The sequence below is a fragment of the Gilbertella persicaria genome, assembly GCF_025201335.1.
Source record: "Gilbertella persicaria strain CBS 190.32 chromosome Unknown B0P05scaffold_23, whole genome shotgun sequence".
Classification (NCBI taxonomy): domain Eukaryota; kingdom Fungi; phylum Mucoromycota; class Mucoromycetes; order Mucorales; family Choanephoraceae; genus Gilbertella; species Gilbertella persicaria.
Window position 1 is genome coordinate 366,495 of NW_026251984.1, and position 16,484 is coordinate 382,978.

The 16,484-nt window shown below is 36.0% G+C and overlaps 7 protein-coding genes across 7 annotated transcripts; 3 read left to right on the plus strand and 4 right to left on the minus strand.

Moving 5' to 3' along the window:
- Nucleotides 1–1,711: 1,711 nt before the first annotated feature.
- On the minus strand, nt 1,712–3,205 carry B0P05DRAFT_129509 (uncharacterized protein). Its single transcript, XM_051573019.1, has 3 exons — nt 2,156–3,205; nt 1,957–2,099; nt 1,712–1,899 (listed from the first exon to the last, which is right to left on the minus strand). The coding sequence occupies exons 1-3, from the start codon at nt 2,913–2,915 to the stop codon at nt 1,786–1,788; spliced, it is 1,017 nt and encodes a 338-aa protein (XP_051434281.1). The 5' UTR covers nt 2,916–3,205; the 3' UTR covers nt 1,712–1,785.
- A 2,902-nt stretch (nt 3,206–6,107) lies between these two features.
- Nucleotides 6,108–6,646, plus strand: B0P05DRAFT_544777 (uncharacterized protein). The gene has a single exon (XM_051578569.1). It carries the CDS (start codon nt 6,122–6,124, stop codon nt 6,569–6,571), a length of 450 nt encoding a protein of 149 aa, XP_051434282.1. The 5' UTR covers nt 6,108–6,121; the 3' UTR covers nt 6,572–6,646.
- Nucleotides 6,647–9,158: 2,512 nt separating this feature from the next.
- On the plus strand, nt 9,159–10,049 carry B0P05DRAFT_587838 (GDSL lipase/esterase; the record flags this gene model as incomplete). The annotated part of the gene is made up of 1 exon (XM_051582619.1): nt 9,159–10,049. The coding sequence occupies one exon, from the start codon at nt 9,159–9,161 to the stop codon at nt 10,047–10,049; it is 891 nt and encodes a 296-aa protein (XP_051434283.1).
- Nucleotides 10,050–10,090: 41 nt separating this feature from the next.
- On the minus strand, nt 10,091–10,634 carry B0P05DRAFT_579704 (RNA recognition motif 2-domain-containing protein; the record flags this gene model as incomplete). Its single annotated transcript, XM_051581955.1, has 3 exons — nt 10,091–10,294; nt 10,330–10,375; nt 10,420–10,634. 3 exons carry the CDS (start codon nt 10,632–10,634, stop codon nt 10,091–10,093), a joined length of 465 nt encoding a protein of 154 aa, XP_051434284.1.
- Nucleotides 10,635–10,937: 303 nt separating this feature from the next.
- B0P05DRAFT_129606 (uncharacterized protein) lies at nt 10,938–11,841 on the minus strand. Its single transcript, XM_051573020.1, has 5 exons — nt 11,663–11,841; nt 11,479–11,597; nt 11,199–11,435; nt 11,019–11,145; nt 10,938–10,979 (listed from the first exon to the last, which is right to left on the minus strand). Exons 1-4 carry the CDS (start codon nt 11,775–11,777, stop codon nt 11,131–11,133), a joined length of 486 nt encoding a protein of 161 aa, XP_051434285.1. The 5' UTR covers nt 11,778–11,841; the 3' UTR covers nt 10,938–10,979; nt 11,019–11,130.
- A 939-nt stretch (nt 11,842–12,780) lies between these two features.
- B0P05DRAFT_471383 (uncharacterized protein) lies at nt 12,781–13,956 on the plus strand (the record flags this gene model as incomplete). The annotated part of the gene is made up of 1 exon (XM_051574613.1): nt 12,781–13,956. One exon carries the CDS (start codon nt 12,781–12,783, stop codon nt 13,954–13,956), a length of 1,176 nt encoding a protein of 391 aa, XP_051434286.1.
- Nucleotides 13,918–14,952, minus strand: B0P05DRAFT_544796 (uncharacterized protein). Its single transcript, XM_051578570.1, has 5 exons — nt 14,896–14,952; nt 14,803–14,850; nt 14,666–14,755; nt 14,461–14,616; nt 13,918–14,411 (listed from the first exon to the last, which is right to left on the minus strand). The coding sequence occupies exons 1-5, from the start codon at nt 14,942–14,944 to the stop codon at nt 13,975–13,977; spliced, it is 780 nt and encodes a 259-aa protein (XP_051434287.1). The 5' UTR covers nt 14,945–14,952; the 3' UTR covers nt 13,918–13,974.
- Nucleotides 14,953–16,484: the final 1,532 nt, after the last annotated feature.

A 16,484-nucleotide genomic window follows, 5' to 3' on the forward strand; every position in this document is an offset into this window, starting at 1 on the left:
ATAATTGAAGAGCCTAGCAAAAAATTATGCAATAATAGTAATAAAAGTCTGTGTTAATAAACTTATTGATTTTTTTTGTAACAAAGAATAGCATCATTTTCATTCTTAATAAGATGCTTTTTGAAAGCTTCTCGCTTGAGAATCGTCTGTTGTCCGCATCTTATGCCTCGCAATTCTTTTCTCCACTGTAGACAGCACTAGGGCATTCTTTGTAGTACATAACCTTATTTTTTTTTAAAAGGCTTTGAATTGATAATTCTGAGCTGCCAACCAACATTCAAATCAGTACTAAGATATTTACCTGCCTTTTCTGATTTGTAGGCATGAGATACTTCCCCAGTAGTACCATTAGGATACTAATTTTTGAGTTAGATTCTGAGTATATCACCAGCCGCTGTATTATTAGTTTCTTCAGGCATTAAGACGGTATGAAAATGAAAAAAATTGACTGATTTGACACATGTAAACAAATGTTACACAATATTGTCGCAGGACTCTTCAATCATATCCCAGTGTTCGGTGCCCAAAAAAGCACAACATCTTTTATTTCAACATTGTTATCCGACCTCGTCCGCGCCAAGTGTTTCTCCGGCAATTCAAAACTTAGTCCTACGATGTTATAATAACTGAAGACTGGTCTTGAGTATAAAATAGTATAAATACTGTGAGGCAGAGAATACGAATTAATTTCATCTCATTTTTATTCTCTGCATCACAGGTAAATAGTATATTATGATTATTATTCTTATTCTCTAAATCACAACTGAGTTTAATGTAGGCTTCGATAAGCCACAGACGTTCGACATCTTTTTTTTTTTCAAATACAGTAGCAACTTCTCTGTATCCTCCAAGCTTCAGCCGTTTGGTTGGAGAAGTTCTTACAATCAGTTACTTAAATCAGTTTTCTTCTGTAGAAGCCGTCCTTTCTAGAAATCATCTAAAAGTTACTCTGGCAAACGCATCTAACACTAACAAAAGAAAGAGGGTATGTGAAGTTTATGGCTTTCTTGTTCTGCTTGGGCAACAAATTATTTCAACTTGAAAAACTAGCTTAGCAAGTTACTTATTTCGTGATCAAATGGCAATATCCGAGAAAGAAAGATCTATAAGTATCTCAATTTATATTGTCCAATAAACAAGTATAGGAACTACAAGGAAAGAATGTGACATGCGAAAAAGAAAATAAATGAAATATAAACCAAGCACTCGTAGAGAGGCTTCCAGCGCCTATTATTGTCTTGAAATCAATACCTGCATTGTATTGTATTGTATTGGAAACGAAGAACTTTTTATGCGTTTGTACTATTGCTATTTTTGAAACACAGAGATATTCAGTAAAACAAATGGTGCACTGTGATTTGTGACGACCTGAATATTGAACTTTTGCAATCTGCACCTTTATTTTGAGATTCGTTATTTTGTCGTTATATAAATTTACGTGTAACCAAGAGTGTAATTCTTAATTACAACTCTTTCATTCACTTTCATTTCTCCCCATTTCTCTCTAAAACTTCTAAAAAAACACACATACTATCTCAAGACTACTTTTATAATTATCACTTTTATTACCAGCATCACTTGGTTAGTTTTAATTATAATTTGCAATCATTAGTTACAAACTTATTAACAAACAAATAAAGTTGGTATTATTCTTTTAGTTAAAACAACAGTCCACAAATTAACTGTTCCTTTGCTTTGTATGTAGTTGATTAGAAGTCCGTACAAAATGAGTGATTATTTCTTCTTTAGGAATAAAGCAAATAAGACAAATATACAAATTTCTTATTAGACACGCTTTGGTGAAAGCATAATGTGAGGCATGTCATCATATGTCTTTCTCTTGGTTGTTTTCGTACTAGATTCCAAAAAAATTGCATTATTTAAGGAACGCAAGGACGCCTATAGTGTTTGCTTAGTTTACATTTCAAATGCGACAATATATTCAAGCAAACTCACCTTGATTTCGAAGATGAAGAGAAGGAAGCTCTCCAATTTTGTTTGAATTAGTCTTTGATCATATGGTATGGCCAAAGTAGCTACCTTTTTTGCCACATAAAAGTCTTCTTTTTCATACAGTTGGCAAACTGTGCCCGACCAGCCTATAATGCAAATATGTTAGTAACAACAACAAAGTAGAGTCTTCATCATGTATTACCAGACCAAGTAATAGACATAATGTCCTTTTTCAAATCGAAGGCAGACTTCAGTGATTTTTGAAGACATTGCGTTAATCTCAACGTCTTTGATTCTTGATGTTGCAGAGACTTCTGGTTTGCGTTTCTTGTCTTAAACTCCCAGAAAGAGAGCTCCTGGTCATCGTCACCAATAATCTTGAGATCAATTTTTCGTCCAGTGTAGCTTTTTTTTCTTGAAGAAGAAGTATGAGCAAGACGAAATGAAGTCGATTTAGAGATAAAAATACTGTCCTTGGAATTTGAGAAGCTGCTCTCATTGTATGTTATGAATGGTTTTGTTACTGCTGCTACAGTTTCTCCAATTGCTATCTTTAAGTTTGCGTCACGAAATACGATTCGAAACAATTGTTTTACAAAAGCAACATGATCGGCTTCTTGGACATGATTGTTGTTGTTGTCTTTCATCAAAGTGTTAATATTGTCGATAATTTCATAGGCCTTTGCCTCCAAGGAGCATTCTTGTTCTTCTTCATAATCAACTCTTTTCAAAAGTATATACTTTCTTGCTGCTTTCAAGTTACTTTGAACACGTTGGACAAAATCTTGAGCAATTTTTTTGAGCTTGGCTTGTTCTTCTTCAGTAAGTTCGTTATCTGTTTTTAGGTTTGACCACATGCCAAAATGATGTACAGGAATATGCTGCTTGAAATATTCAGCAATATCTTCATCAACCAAATCTATAATTCTTGACAGAGAAAGCTTCAAGATATCCTGTTCCATACAACCCAAGTCATCGTATTTCTTAAGAAGGCTAAGACTCAACTTGTCAAGCAATGTGGGGACTTCATTACTATCATAGGACTCAAGAGCTTCAATTATTTCTTTCTTTTCCTCAAGGAAGGCGGGCAGATCTTCACTCTTCTTTTCTTCCAAGATATTGTTGATAACTTCTTTAGTTTCGGCAGTAATGATCACGTAATTCTAGAAAAGGTTTCAACCAATGAGATTACTGGAAAGCTGTTCTAGAAGGCGGTGACGTCTGTGTCTGTGTATTGATAAAGTAAAGTACTTACAGTTATCAATAGCACAGTATTTATACTTTTCTATTTGAACTAAATATGTCATCTAAGTCTGTAAAGTAAAGTACCATCAATGACGAGTCTGATGTAAGCGATGATATTATAGCTGCCTTCCAAGGATTAGGTTCAAGCAGACTTTCTTTCTCTTTCGATTGCTTGACGTTTGCGGCTTGAACCTTCTCTTATTTGGGTTGTATCTGACTGGTAAGTTATACTGCACTTCTATTATTTGCTTTTTATCTTCTTTCTCCACTTCCACGACAATATACATCCATTGAAAGAGAACAGATCTCAAGTCGTTACTGTTATATGTCTATAGACAAGCTTAGTAAGAAAAAAATTAGGGATTGGTGAAATGCATGGCTTACCTTTAGTCTTTTCCAAATGTTAATATCACAAACAATATGAGTTCCCACGTCAATATTTGGTCGATGTCTCTTTAATATAGAGGCAAAACGATCTCGCCGTTTCGCCATCAACTGTTTTAGTGTACAGTCTTCGCTGTCAATTATATCAAAGTGTTTCTCAATAAACTCGTTAAGTGTAGGGTTATCGGCAAACTTCACGTACAATCGTAGTTCTATTTTTTTTTTTTTTTTTTGATAAAATTAGGTTTCAAACTATATCACAACTGTCTTTACTCACCTTTTCCTCCAGTATACATTGTGAATAATAAAGTCAAATCAGTTATAAGTTGAGAATCAGAAAAACAGTTGGTTTAAAGTAATGAAATGAGAACAATAGTAGAAAAAAATAATAGTAAAGGGAAAGGCTTAAAGAATTTTATTATTTCTACGCGTTATGTTACTCCGATGGCACTAAAAAGGCAGGTACAATTCATGCAAAGTTATATTGAGTATGTGCCAAACTAAGTAAATAGAATAAAACGAAAGGTATGCCACTGCTATGAGTGGAAAAAAAAGGTAAAAGAAGGATTACAGTCTTGTGTGTACTTGCTTTTCATCTGCGAGCAGCTGTAAAGAAGTACGTGTTTGTTGTAGGGTGGAGTAGGTATCAAAAGAGATGTTTCCGATGATAAATCTTCAATGCGCTTTCCATACTTGTGAGAGGGCGGTAATGACAATGTCAACAACGGTTAAGTTTTTCTTTTGTGAATAATCTATTCTGGAGAAGTTTAGTGTAACAAGTGCTTGAATAACATCTTTGGATTTTTGTGGATCTAGTCTCTGATGCACTTGCATCTTTCAAACCAACTGTCCTCTGTCAGTACCCATGGTAACCTTTATCGGTCTCTCTGAGATCTGGAAGGCCCATTGGACCCATACCATGCAGAACCAACCATTCCATTAACTCTCTGTTCTTCACAGCACTCGCTATCAAATTAAGCGTATAGCTGCTGAAAATGACCTTTCATCTTGAGAGGTCTTTTCTCGCAATAGCTGCTCTTTTTTTTCTTGATTTCTTTGTACTTTTGAGATTGTAGTACCCTTTTTGTTTCTCTTAACCCTCTTATAATAAATAATTGTCGAGCACCTCTTTTAGTGGGTCCCTCCCAGGACCACTAATACGTGCGGCAAATAAAATCATTAAAAAAAATTACATCTTTGACAGTGGTCGTAGGCCAAAGAAATTTGAAAATAAGATTGTTCCAGAAAAACTTCTATGGTGAGCAATAGAAAAAGAGATGTTGTTCACTTTCAGGATGAATTGTGCAAATTGGACAAATAGACGTGGGAATCTATCAGAAATTATAGAGTGGAAAAGTTGTCTTGTGGGTAGTTTGGAAACAAGGAATTGGTACATCCTATTACGAGCAACGGGAAGCAGAGAACAACTCCAAAAATCGACCCAAAAGGCACTAGAGATAGCTTGTAAGCGCTCTGGGGCAGATGTAACACTGAAAAGTTAATCGAAATTCCTTTGTCGATACCCTGATGATTGGTTCAATCAGAGTCGCAAATTGGAAAGAGTTGACAAGCGGAACAAAAGATAATGGTAAAGTAGGCAATACCTCTACAGTAGGAAGATGACAGTTTTTGACAAAGAAAGGGAAGGATTAGAACTTGTTACTTGCTAATCCTTTGATGATATGAAGGTAAAATCTTTTAAGATCCTGCAGAATATGATCCGGATGTTTGCAATGGATTAACTTAAGATCTTGGCTGAACAACTTGAATTCTTTAACTAAGATAAATTGGATTCGCTTGTGTAATGACAGAAGTCGTGGTCTTAAGGACTGTAAGACGACTGTTATGAACATATATGTATTCATATGTATAGATCAATAAATGATGATCATGGCAAAAGACCAGATCACATATATGGTAATTGCAATGGATCTATAGTCAATGACATTCACTCATTCTACTAGAAGTACTACATCGTCCTCATAGTCAGAGACCATTAACCTAGTGACTCTGTTATTACCAATGGTCTTCATAAAGTGACAGTTAGAGCTAACAAATACATTAGCATTGGCATTGACAAATATGTAATAGTTTATTCAAGTTCAGGCATTTCTCTTAATTGCTCCTGATCTGACAAATCAATCCGTATTCAAGAAGCTAACCCCAAAACAATATTTTGACCGAGAAGAAAAAGTATAAATACCTCGACATTTTACAGCAATTGAAAGATAACATTTCTTTGAGAAATAAACAGCCTATACAAGTTCTAACGGACTTTCTCTGTGCTCTTACCTTTTTTTCTTATTTTATATCTATTCTCTCTTCATCTCACAACACCTAGTACTTTATTCATCTGCTTGAACATATGAAACTCAATTAGTACTAATTCCTTGGAATGACCATGAACTTTTCCGCTGCGCAACGCCTGAGATTTATCCATACTTTTCATTTCTATTTTAATAATAGTACTGATGGCAGCGGGTCTCCCGAACAAACGGATGAAGCATTGGGCTTTTTGAAGGGCTGCTATATGCATTAGATGCAAAGCGTCCAACAATTAGTAAAGAACTATTCAATCTTGCCCCCTCATTTGCAGCAAGATTTTCTTCAACTTGTCTATCGTCTGAGAAACGTTGAAAACCAGCTTAGTTTTGTTGAAACAGCTCTTGAGTTGTCTATAAAATTTCCCAAATGCCATCGATGGTTGAAGTGGTGGCTGCAACCTTCCGCCAGCAGCATGATTTTTTTTTTTATACAAGAACAAGATGAAAAGCTCTTTGTTCTCTCACCAATGAGAACCTCGACTTCTGTAGAAGCATCTCACAGCATATTATATTTGACAATAAATGAAATTGCTCCTCTCTCGCTCGCAATGAGACAGCTCTTGCAAATTGCAAAGAATGACCTGAATTCACCAAATTGCTACTACGATTATGGTATTCTTGTCAGATACAAAGGATTAAAAGTCAACAGAAACAAGAAGAAGTAAGAACAAGAAGAACAAGAAGAACAAGAAGAACAAGAAGAACAAGAAGAACAAGAAGAACAAGAAGAACAAGAAGAACAAGAAGAACAAGAAGAACAAGAAGAACAAGAAGAACAAGAAGAACAAGAAGAACAAGAAGAACAAGAAGAACAAGAAGAACAAGAAAAACAAAAATATTTTGAGAATATCAAGAAAGAAAGCCAAAAGAAATCTTTTGATTTCATTGATGCTGAAGTTGAGGAAACTGACGTTTCTTACGAACATCTACGCAAGAAAGACGATGAGTTGATCTTCGGAAAAGCAGATAAAAACGAAGAGGGTTTCATGTATGATGAAGTAGTTAAGTTGTCGCCTCTTCACTTGACTACTGTCAACCCAAAAAGAAACGATGTTGCTTTGAAGGAAATCAAAGAAGAAATCGCCATAGATATGATGTTTTGCTGCGTGATCATGAAAATGATGGTTGTTGGCATATATGGAATCAACAAACGGAAGAGACATCTTCGTACTCAGACGTGGGAGAAGAGAGTAGCTCGTCTGATATCACAGACGCAGCAAACCCTTGTAGTCTTCTTTTAAACCCAAACAGGTATAATCCTTGCTCTATATGGATGCTTCTTTCGAGCTTCTTGTAAGATGTACCATTCCTTACATTAAGAACTCCTTTATCGATGCTTTCAATCAAAAAAAAACTCGTTCGACATGGTCCTCTTAAATGCTTTCAAGCAATACGAAAGCGGTAACTCTAAAGCTGGAAACCACTTGATACGTGACTTTGCTTGAGCAAGTGGAACACCTTATACTAAAAGGGATATGGATGATACCTACTTTTCTCTAGATTGGTTCATCCAGAATTCTTCTTCAAGATTGCGCTCTCTTTTCTCAGTTTTCTTATTATTCGAGATCAATCTATATAAAAAAAAATTGAACAGGATGTCTCTATTACAGAGAAGTCGCTTGAAGTGCTTCCATTTATAAAATGGTCTGTTAAAAAGGATTTCGAGAAATTATTCTTCTTTCTTTTTCATAAAATGACTGCAATTTCTTAGTCTCCTTTAGAAAATTACATACTTATACAAAAGCAATTGATTTTTGGAATAAATGCGGAGGAGATTCTTTAGCCACCCCTTCTCTATCCGGTAGTTTACGAGTTTTGGTTTAAACATGTCTGGTGCACCCAAATTATCCGTCCTCTGAATTTGGCAAAGTTATCCCTTAACAATTGCACAATCTTTCCAAAATCAAATTTTGTGAAACTCGGGCAAGAGATGCGCTGGATTCTGAATAGGCTTGTCCAGGTAGGGGTCAAAAAACCTGTTGTTGGAGGTATCCTTCCACATGCGTACTTATAAAATAGAGCTGATGAATCATGGTGTATATTGAATGGTGGAACTCAGCAAGACACTGTTTTTTAGGAATATGCAAGGATTGATTTTAGTTCCCATTATTGTGGCCAACCTCTTGCAACTAAAGATATGAAGATCCAGATTTTGCCACAGATTGCAAAGTATCGCTAACTCAAAAGCAATAGGATGTTATTCTTGCAACAGTTAAAAACGCAAACAATCGTCTCTGTAGCAAATCAAAAGGTGTTGCTCCCAAACATGATCCTCCTGTTTACTGGCTACGGGATACTGACATTGCTTTTGTCAAGCGACAAAAAATAAAGGAATGATTTTAGCTTGTCATAAATAAAGCAGTAATCATGTCACGTGAGGATAATAAAGGTATATATCCAGGATAAAAAGACAATTCATGCAAAGGAACGTCACCTAAAATTCAAACCTGGTTTGATACAGACGCATGGCAGAGAAAAAACTGGTTATTGAACAATGAATCCTGCTTAGCCGCATGACTCTTTATTTGTTTTGAGTCAAATCATGAAATCATTTGAGTCATGAAAAGTGTCTGTTATCTCGCTTTTTTTTTTCTTTACAAATAATGGCATACGTACAACCGCAAAAGGTTTATACAACTTATCCTTCTCCTGCTTTTGTTGCTGGTACACCAGGAACAGCAAATTATGTTTATTCACCTTATCCAAACAGTAAGTAACATTACAAATGCAGCGCAGTGTTAATTTTTAAGTGCAATATCCTTCTATGCAGCCTCAAATAATGCAGCCTATGTATAGTTATTATCCAGCTGGATTTGTTCAACAAAGATCGTCTATTATAAAAGATTGTTGCATGTGCCTTTTGTAAGTGGCCATCACAAAATGAAGTGAATAATGAACAATAAAAAAGATGTATAGGGACATGTACTTTCTGCTGTAATGAGTGCTGTGGTGTAGATGACTATAATGATGACTGCGGTTGCTAAATACCTGTTTAACTTCTTAATAGCTATAAACTTGTCTAATAACGTATTAAATCTTGCACATGTGTATATAGCCTATGATTATTTCATATAAGCATTTACAAAGTGCTACTGCATGTTTATTTGATGCTTCTCAATCAAGAATTTGTCATGATTTATAAGGTACACAAAGATAAGTGATCATTTAGTATATAAGTATGTGTGTGTGTACAACAAATAAAACAAAACCCATAAATAACCTCTTAGAGTAGAGTAAGAAACAAACATAAACATGAAGTTGTCTTTGCTTTCTCTTGCTGCTATCTCTGTCAGTATTGCTGCTACTGCTGCTGTTGTGTCTCCTACTCGTATTGACAAAATCATTGCTTATGCTGATAGTTTCACAGACAATGGTAATGTGTTTTCTCATACTAATTTCCCTCCCACTCCACCTTATTATCAAGGTCGATTCAGTAATGGCCCTACATGGCTTGAATATGTCAATCAAAACTTGATTGGTGTGGCTGTCATGAACTATGGTTATGCTTATGCCACCACAAACAATGTGGATGTCTATAGTCAAGTAGGTAACTACATTGTGCCTGGATTAAAGCAACAAGTGGAGACTATCTTTGTGAATGGCACATCTAAAGATCTTTATGTGATCTTCTTTGGCTATAATGACTTGAATGCCATCTTGAACCCTAATATTTATTATACTATCAACAAGAGATACAGTAAGGAAAAAGTTGTTCAAAACGTGATAGAATCTGTTCAGCAGTTAGTCAAGATGTATGGTGCCAAACACTTCTTGATCATGACTGCACCTCCTTTCGATCAGTTCCCTGCCTTTAAAGGCATTCGTCAACAAGAGACAACGCAGCTTATCAAGGATTATAATGCTTTGTTACAGTCTCGATTGCTTCAAAAAGTGAAAGGAGTCGATATCAAGTTTCTAGACGACAATGCTTGGTTGTTAGAACAATTGGCTCATCCTGAAAAAGTGAATGTAAAGACAACATCTGAGCCTTGTGTTTGGGGATTAGGTAACACGACTTCTTGTGATGATGCTGAAAATCATTTTTTTTGGGATTCTTTTCATCCTACGACCAAGGTTCACCAAGCCATGGGTGAATGGGTTGTGAGTCAATTAAAGGGACTTTATGAACTCAAACACCATTAACTTTTTTTATTGTTATCATCAAAACTTAAATAAACATGCATTTAACGGCGAGATTTGCGTTCAAGAGAAGGAAATTCTTGTTCTTTACCTTTGTTAGGACCACTGGAATAAAAGATTTTAGGCCTGTAAGCAACATCTTCAGACATAACTTGAGAATTCTTGAACTTTTTGATGAGAGCTGTCTTTCCTTGAATGTTAGCATAAGATAAAGCACAACGTTTATCTGAATTAAAATGTTCCCTACACTAATGGTTAGTCTCTCTTATTTATTGCTCTTTACTTGCCATTTCTTTCCCAGTCTTTCTTGAGCAAATGAAATTACACTCCTAAGCAATAGAGTCAGTCAACATATAGAATCCTGTGTACTCACTTGGGATCAATAAAGTTGATAAAAGCATAACCAACATTGCACTTGTTTTGAAAATCAATACGAAGATAAAGAAAATCATACGTGTTTGCATGAGTGGCATTAATGCAGTCCATCAACATTTTCTGGGTATACTTGTTTGGAATGTTCCTGATCATAAAAGTAGTGCGTGTATCCTGATCCTTTTTGACCTTTTCGAGGTGAGTATCAGTAATCATGATAGGTGCATGGTCCACTACTTTCTTTGGCTTTTTAAGCTTCTTCTTCTCTTTGTGTGGTGTGCTTGTAGAAGGAGAGATAGTAGTAGCAGTACTTGTGGTAGCGCTATTGGTAGTGATGGAAGAACTAGTGGTTATACTAGAGAATGAGGTAGAAGGGGAAAGAATCTCTTGTTTAGGGACAATCATGCTGGTAAATGGATCATGAGAAAAATAACTGTGTTGATTGTGACTAGATGCCTTGAAGTGTTGTTCTGTTTCTTTCTTCTTTGTCTTGAGTACAACTGAATGATAACAGCAGTTTAAGTCCTTATTATCGGCCATATATACATTGAATTGAATGTTCTGCATGATGAGTACCTTTTATCAATCAGAATGACTTACTTCAGTTATAGCATGATGGAATTGCTTGTATAGCTTCTCATTGGATCTTTCATCGTCATATTCCAAGTTTATCAATACACAGTTGGGTGAGATATGTACTTCAGAAATAGAATCAATAGCACCAATGCTGGATAGGTATTTCTATAGAATTCAGTATATGTCTTTATATCTATTACTTACCATATAATTAATTTTTCTTAAATCAATAATACAATTGTCGCTACTAATAGTCACAAACAATCGTTCATTTGATTTCTTGTTGATCAAGCAAGGTTTAGCATATTCAACCTGAAAGGCACCTTTGGTCTCTTTTCTTAATCTTTCTATGCACAGTTGAGCTTTTTGAAGGGAATAATAAGAAATGATGATGATACCAGAAGAAACATAAGGGTAAATACAACGAATATCATCATGATTCTAATAACATATGTAAACAAAGCAATTTAAGAGGACAGTTTACCTTATCAAGTTCACTATACATGACTGCCATTGTATCGTAATGACCCTTGTGTGTAGCATATAACAATACATGTCTGGTAGGTGAATGGCTCTGAGTAAGAGACTTCCATTGGCCTTCTTCTATTCAATTACCAAAATTAGTAAGAAGATCAAAAAACTAAAAAAAAAAAGGGCCGATAGTCTACCTGAATTCAATAATAAAACAGAACAATGATAAGGCAAGTTCCATGAAGGACAAATAGAGTGTTGAAAAGAACAAGTCAAAGAAGTGTTTACTGGAAGAGTGTTCATGTTGAACATGGGGAATGAACTACAACCAAGGCTGACTTGCTTTGTTTTTTTTTTTCTTTTTTTAAGAAAAAGAAAAGAAAGAAAGAAAGAGAGAGAGAGAAAAAAAAAGAAAAAAAGAATTGCTATTTGACAGTAACACGCATGAATAAACTCAAGAGACAAACAGAGGGAGAGAGCGAAAAGTACAGAGAGAGAGGGCGTTTTTTTAAGACGCGGAGATTGAACTGTCCATGAACAGCATAATCGCGTTAAGAAGGAAGGACCATACGCGTAGATGCTTCATCCAATCAACGCAGTGCATTTTTGTACTCCATCTTCCTATCCCGGGGGTTGTCATTTCTCTATTATTATTCTTCTTTATGTTGACACTCGTTTTTAAGAGACAGTTTTCGGTGAATGTAAATATAACTTAGCAGTTATAAAAGTCAACTTAATTATTTCACAGACACGAAATAGACTATCAAACAAGTTTATACCTGTCACTAAAGACAAGACCTCAGACCTCTCAAGTCACGGCACTCTCTTGAAAGCTGGGTTTGTTCGCCAGGTATACACTATGCCTTCTGGTTTAATGAAACTCACACTAGAGATAGAGTGGCGCTGGTATCTATTCTTTATTACCTCTGGGCCTTAGAACTATTGAGAAAATTGAACGTATTATTGATCAAGAAATGCAAGCTATTGGCAGTGAAAAAGTATCTTTGCCTATCTTGCTTAACCCTGAAGGCTGGAAAAAGACAGGTCGTTGGGAAGGTGCCAAGGGTGAGGTAAATTGTCTATTTCTTACTGCAACCATGAAGAAGGCTCATATCATATTTAGTTCTTTCGCCTAAAAGATAGAAAAGAATCAGACTTGTTATTATCACCTACACATGAAGAAGAGATCACTCAGTTAGTGGCTAATGAACTTCGATCAGTGAAACAATTGCCTATTCGACTCTATCAAATTGGGCGTAAATACCGTGATGAACTTCGACCCCGTGCAGGATTACTTAGAGGACGCGAATTTATCATGAAAGACCTTTATTCGTTTGATGCTACTCAACAAGAAGCATTCGAGACCTATGATCAAGTAGCCAATGCTTATCAACGTATCTTTCAGCGTATGGGCGTACCTTTTGTAGTAGCTGAAGCAGACAGTGGCAATATTGGTGGATCCAAGTCGCATGAATATCATTTGATTTCATCTGTGGGTGAAGATACACTCTTGACATGCCATCAATGTGGATACACCGCCAACGAAGAATTAGCCATTGGACAGTTCAACCCAAGCTCTACTGAATCAACACAAAACAGCGTTGTCAAATCTATGTTGGGATTAGATCAAGTAGATGCTACTGTTGTTTCCTTTTCAGCATTAAATGCAGCAGAAGATAATCAACATCAAGGAATGGCAGCCATTTTAACACCTCCTGGAAGAGCAGCCAATCTACTCAAGGTACAGACAAAACTCAGTAACTATTTAAAAGAACATCAATGGATGAGCCAAAGAGGCACGATGGACATGCATACCATACCTTCCTCTGCATTACATCCTTCATTGATGAATCACTTACATGTCTTTATGGACAATGCTCTGTCTTGCACCATTGAAACCAGCAAAAACCTGACTGTACATACGCCCGATCATTTTAGACTAGCAAAAGAAGGCGACCTCTGTGCTTCGTGTGACCACCATCCTCCACTTTCGAGTGTTAAAGCGATTGAATGTGGTCATACTTTTTATTTAGGTACCAAATACTCAGCTGCATTAGACTGTACATTTAGAGAAAACAACACTGTATTGCCTACTGAAATGGGATGTTATGGAATTGGTATCTCTCGATTACTTGCTGCTGTAGCAGAAGCAAAGCATGATGACAAGGGTATTGCTTGGCCTGAATCCATTGCTCCTTATCGTGTCTGTATTGTACCTACAGATGACCGCAAACAAGAATTCAAGCAGTTGGCTGATCAAGTCTATGATGCTCTACAAACACACAACAAGGACAATGTGGTGATTGATGATCGTCGTTCTGGATTTGGTGCTAAAATGAAAGACGCTGAATTAGTTGGCTATCCATATACCATCATTATTGGCCCAAAGACCTTAGAACATGGACAAGTAGAAGTGCATCAACGTATGCAAGGACAACAGAGCAAAAAGACAGTGATTTCATTAGACAGTGTATTAAAAAGTGGTTTATAGGAATAAAAATGAACATGATTAATAAGGATCCCGTGTTTCAGCTTTATGGATTGTATCATACAACACTTGAGCTTCAGCAGGTGGTTCAATCTCGCCCTTTAATAGAGCAGCAGCACGAACAGGTCTACCATAAAACTTGGTGTTTGCGCTCTGTAGTTCCAAAATGCCTGTGCCTTCAATACTCATACCAGCAAATAAACCTTGTGATTTTGTGTAAGAAAAAACAGGTGCTATTTTCTTGTCACGCACATCACCTGCAATGGAAGCCTCGCTGCCGGCACCAATAGGACCAATGCTGACGGATAAACTACCTCCTAATGTCAAATTACCACCTTGAGAGAAAGCACGTACAGCTTCATCACTATTAAGAATCAAGACAACATCCACTTTTTCTGCACCGAGAGCAGCACCAAATCCTAATCCACCTGTAGAGATAGCAGAAGGCGCTGACCATCCTATGGGTTAACATGAGTACCCTATTTTTAAACTAGTAGACTACTTTACGTCCATCTGGCTGTTTCGATACAAGAATACCACTACCCAGACGTCCACTCACAAGAAAACCTGCTTTGACAATGGTAAAAATAGCAAGCGCTTTTGCCTGTTTGAATACAGATACGGGAATAATAGTATCAAATCCATTTTCCATTTCTTCTTTAGCTATTGAAACATAATGTTAGTTTTCTCTTTCTGAAAATAATACACTTACCAATAAACTGCTCGAGAATACGAGAGGCTTTTGCACACTCTTCTGCCAAAGTGCCAGGAATGGGGCTATTAAATCCAGGCGAGTTTTTGGCTAATGCAAAGTCAATACGTTTTCTTGGCAGTTATTTCTTGGCTTACCTGCATTACTAGCCATATCACCCATTTGTTTTGTAGCATCTTGAGCACCTATAGGTTGTTATTCATGGTGAGATTTAATCATGTATAACTTACTGGAAGCAATTCGAGAAGCTTGCTCTTTAAAACGATCAAACATAGACATTATGTAATGAATAAGAAAAAGAAAAAGAAAGCGAGTAATTGTATCATCATTTATTAAATAACTAAAACCTTGTCACAAATGCTAATTTCATATGAAGACAATGGATTATGCACTCCGAAAAAGATCAGCACTCTCTTCATTGATACTGGTCTTCGTTGCCTTCGTATAATTGTTTTTTCTAAGATGATCTTACCTCAATGATTGCTAAAAATACTTCGTCAATTAACGCTCTTTCATCTTCATCAATCTGGAGTTGCTGCTTCTTTTTCTTCCAGCTTTCATAAAACTCTTTTTTGATATACTTCTTGTATATTGTCTCGTGCTCACTATTTAGCATGCTAACAACATGGCTTAGGGAAAGCCTGTCAAACTTTTAGAAATCGCATTGATTTTTTCTCTAAATTATCATACTTTTACACGATTTCTTCTTGATGACTTAAAGTATCTTAGCGGCTGAGTAAGTCGATACTTATTTTGTCCAGTTGGCAAGCTGAATTAGTTGATTGTAGTTTTTTTTACTTGTTCAATATCGTCAAATACTTTTGTCTTGACTTCCTTAACATGCTTTACCTTCTTCCTCTTAGAAATGTTTATTAGCCTTAATGCAAAAAAAGAAAACAATCGTTTAGTTACCAAAGCGAACCAAGAGCAACAATTGATTGTCTTTGGGCAGGTGTGGTTTTTTATCAGAGTTTTCAGTTGTCTATTTATTGAAGATTTCAAAAACCTTTGGATCATGTTTTACTTTGTTAAAATCAAAAGCAAAAGAAATGGCTTCAGATGCCTCCTTCATCAAACCTTTCAAATCAAACAATAGGTCTGGCTTGCTGTTAACTACAGCATCCTTTATATGGACATAAAAGAAAAGCTTCCCATGTTTATTAAGGATGAGAAATCATGAGACTCAAAGAGATCTTTGTTTGAATAAACAAAAAAAAGAAAGAAAGAAAGAGAAGGTGAGTTTGTGTTATTGAATTAAGCTTTTAGCTCAATATAAAACAGTCTTTAAAGCGATACGACAGAGACTTTATTAAATTTACTGTACAAGAAAGACCAGAATCATATTACTGCTTTCGCTTGTAACAAACAATGATGGTGTTGTTTGCTACTCTTAGCTGCTGGGGTGTAAGCATTCAGTTGAATATTGAAGATTATTGAGTTTGAGTACGACTTGGTTGTCTGTAGCAATTGGAGTTTTTCTAACTGAAAAAAAATGTGTTCCTTTTGTGTGTGTTGAAAATATTCTAGCATGAATCTTGTACTCCTGTTTGATTAACTTTGTTGTAAGTCTGTTTGAGGAGGAAATATTCAGCGAAAATCTATCGAGAAAATAAACTTAGATATCTGCTTTTTTCAGCTCACTGTTGCTATCAATGTTGTTGTAGTTCCGGTTTGTCGGATCAGCGAAAAAAAAAAAAAGAAATTCAGGAAGACTTTCCTGAATAATCAAATTACTTTTGAAAGCACACATTGTAGAGAATGTGCCCGTGCTACACCTCGTCGAACTGTTTTTTTCAACGCAACCAATACTAGATCTTGC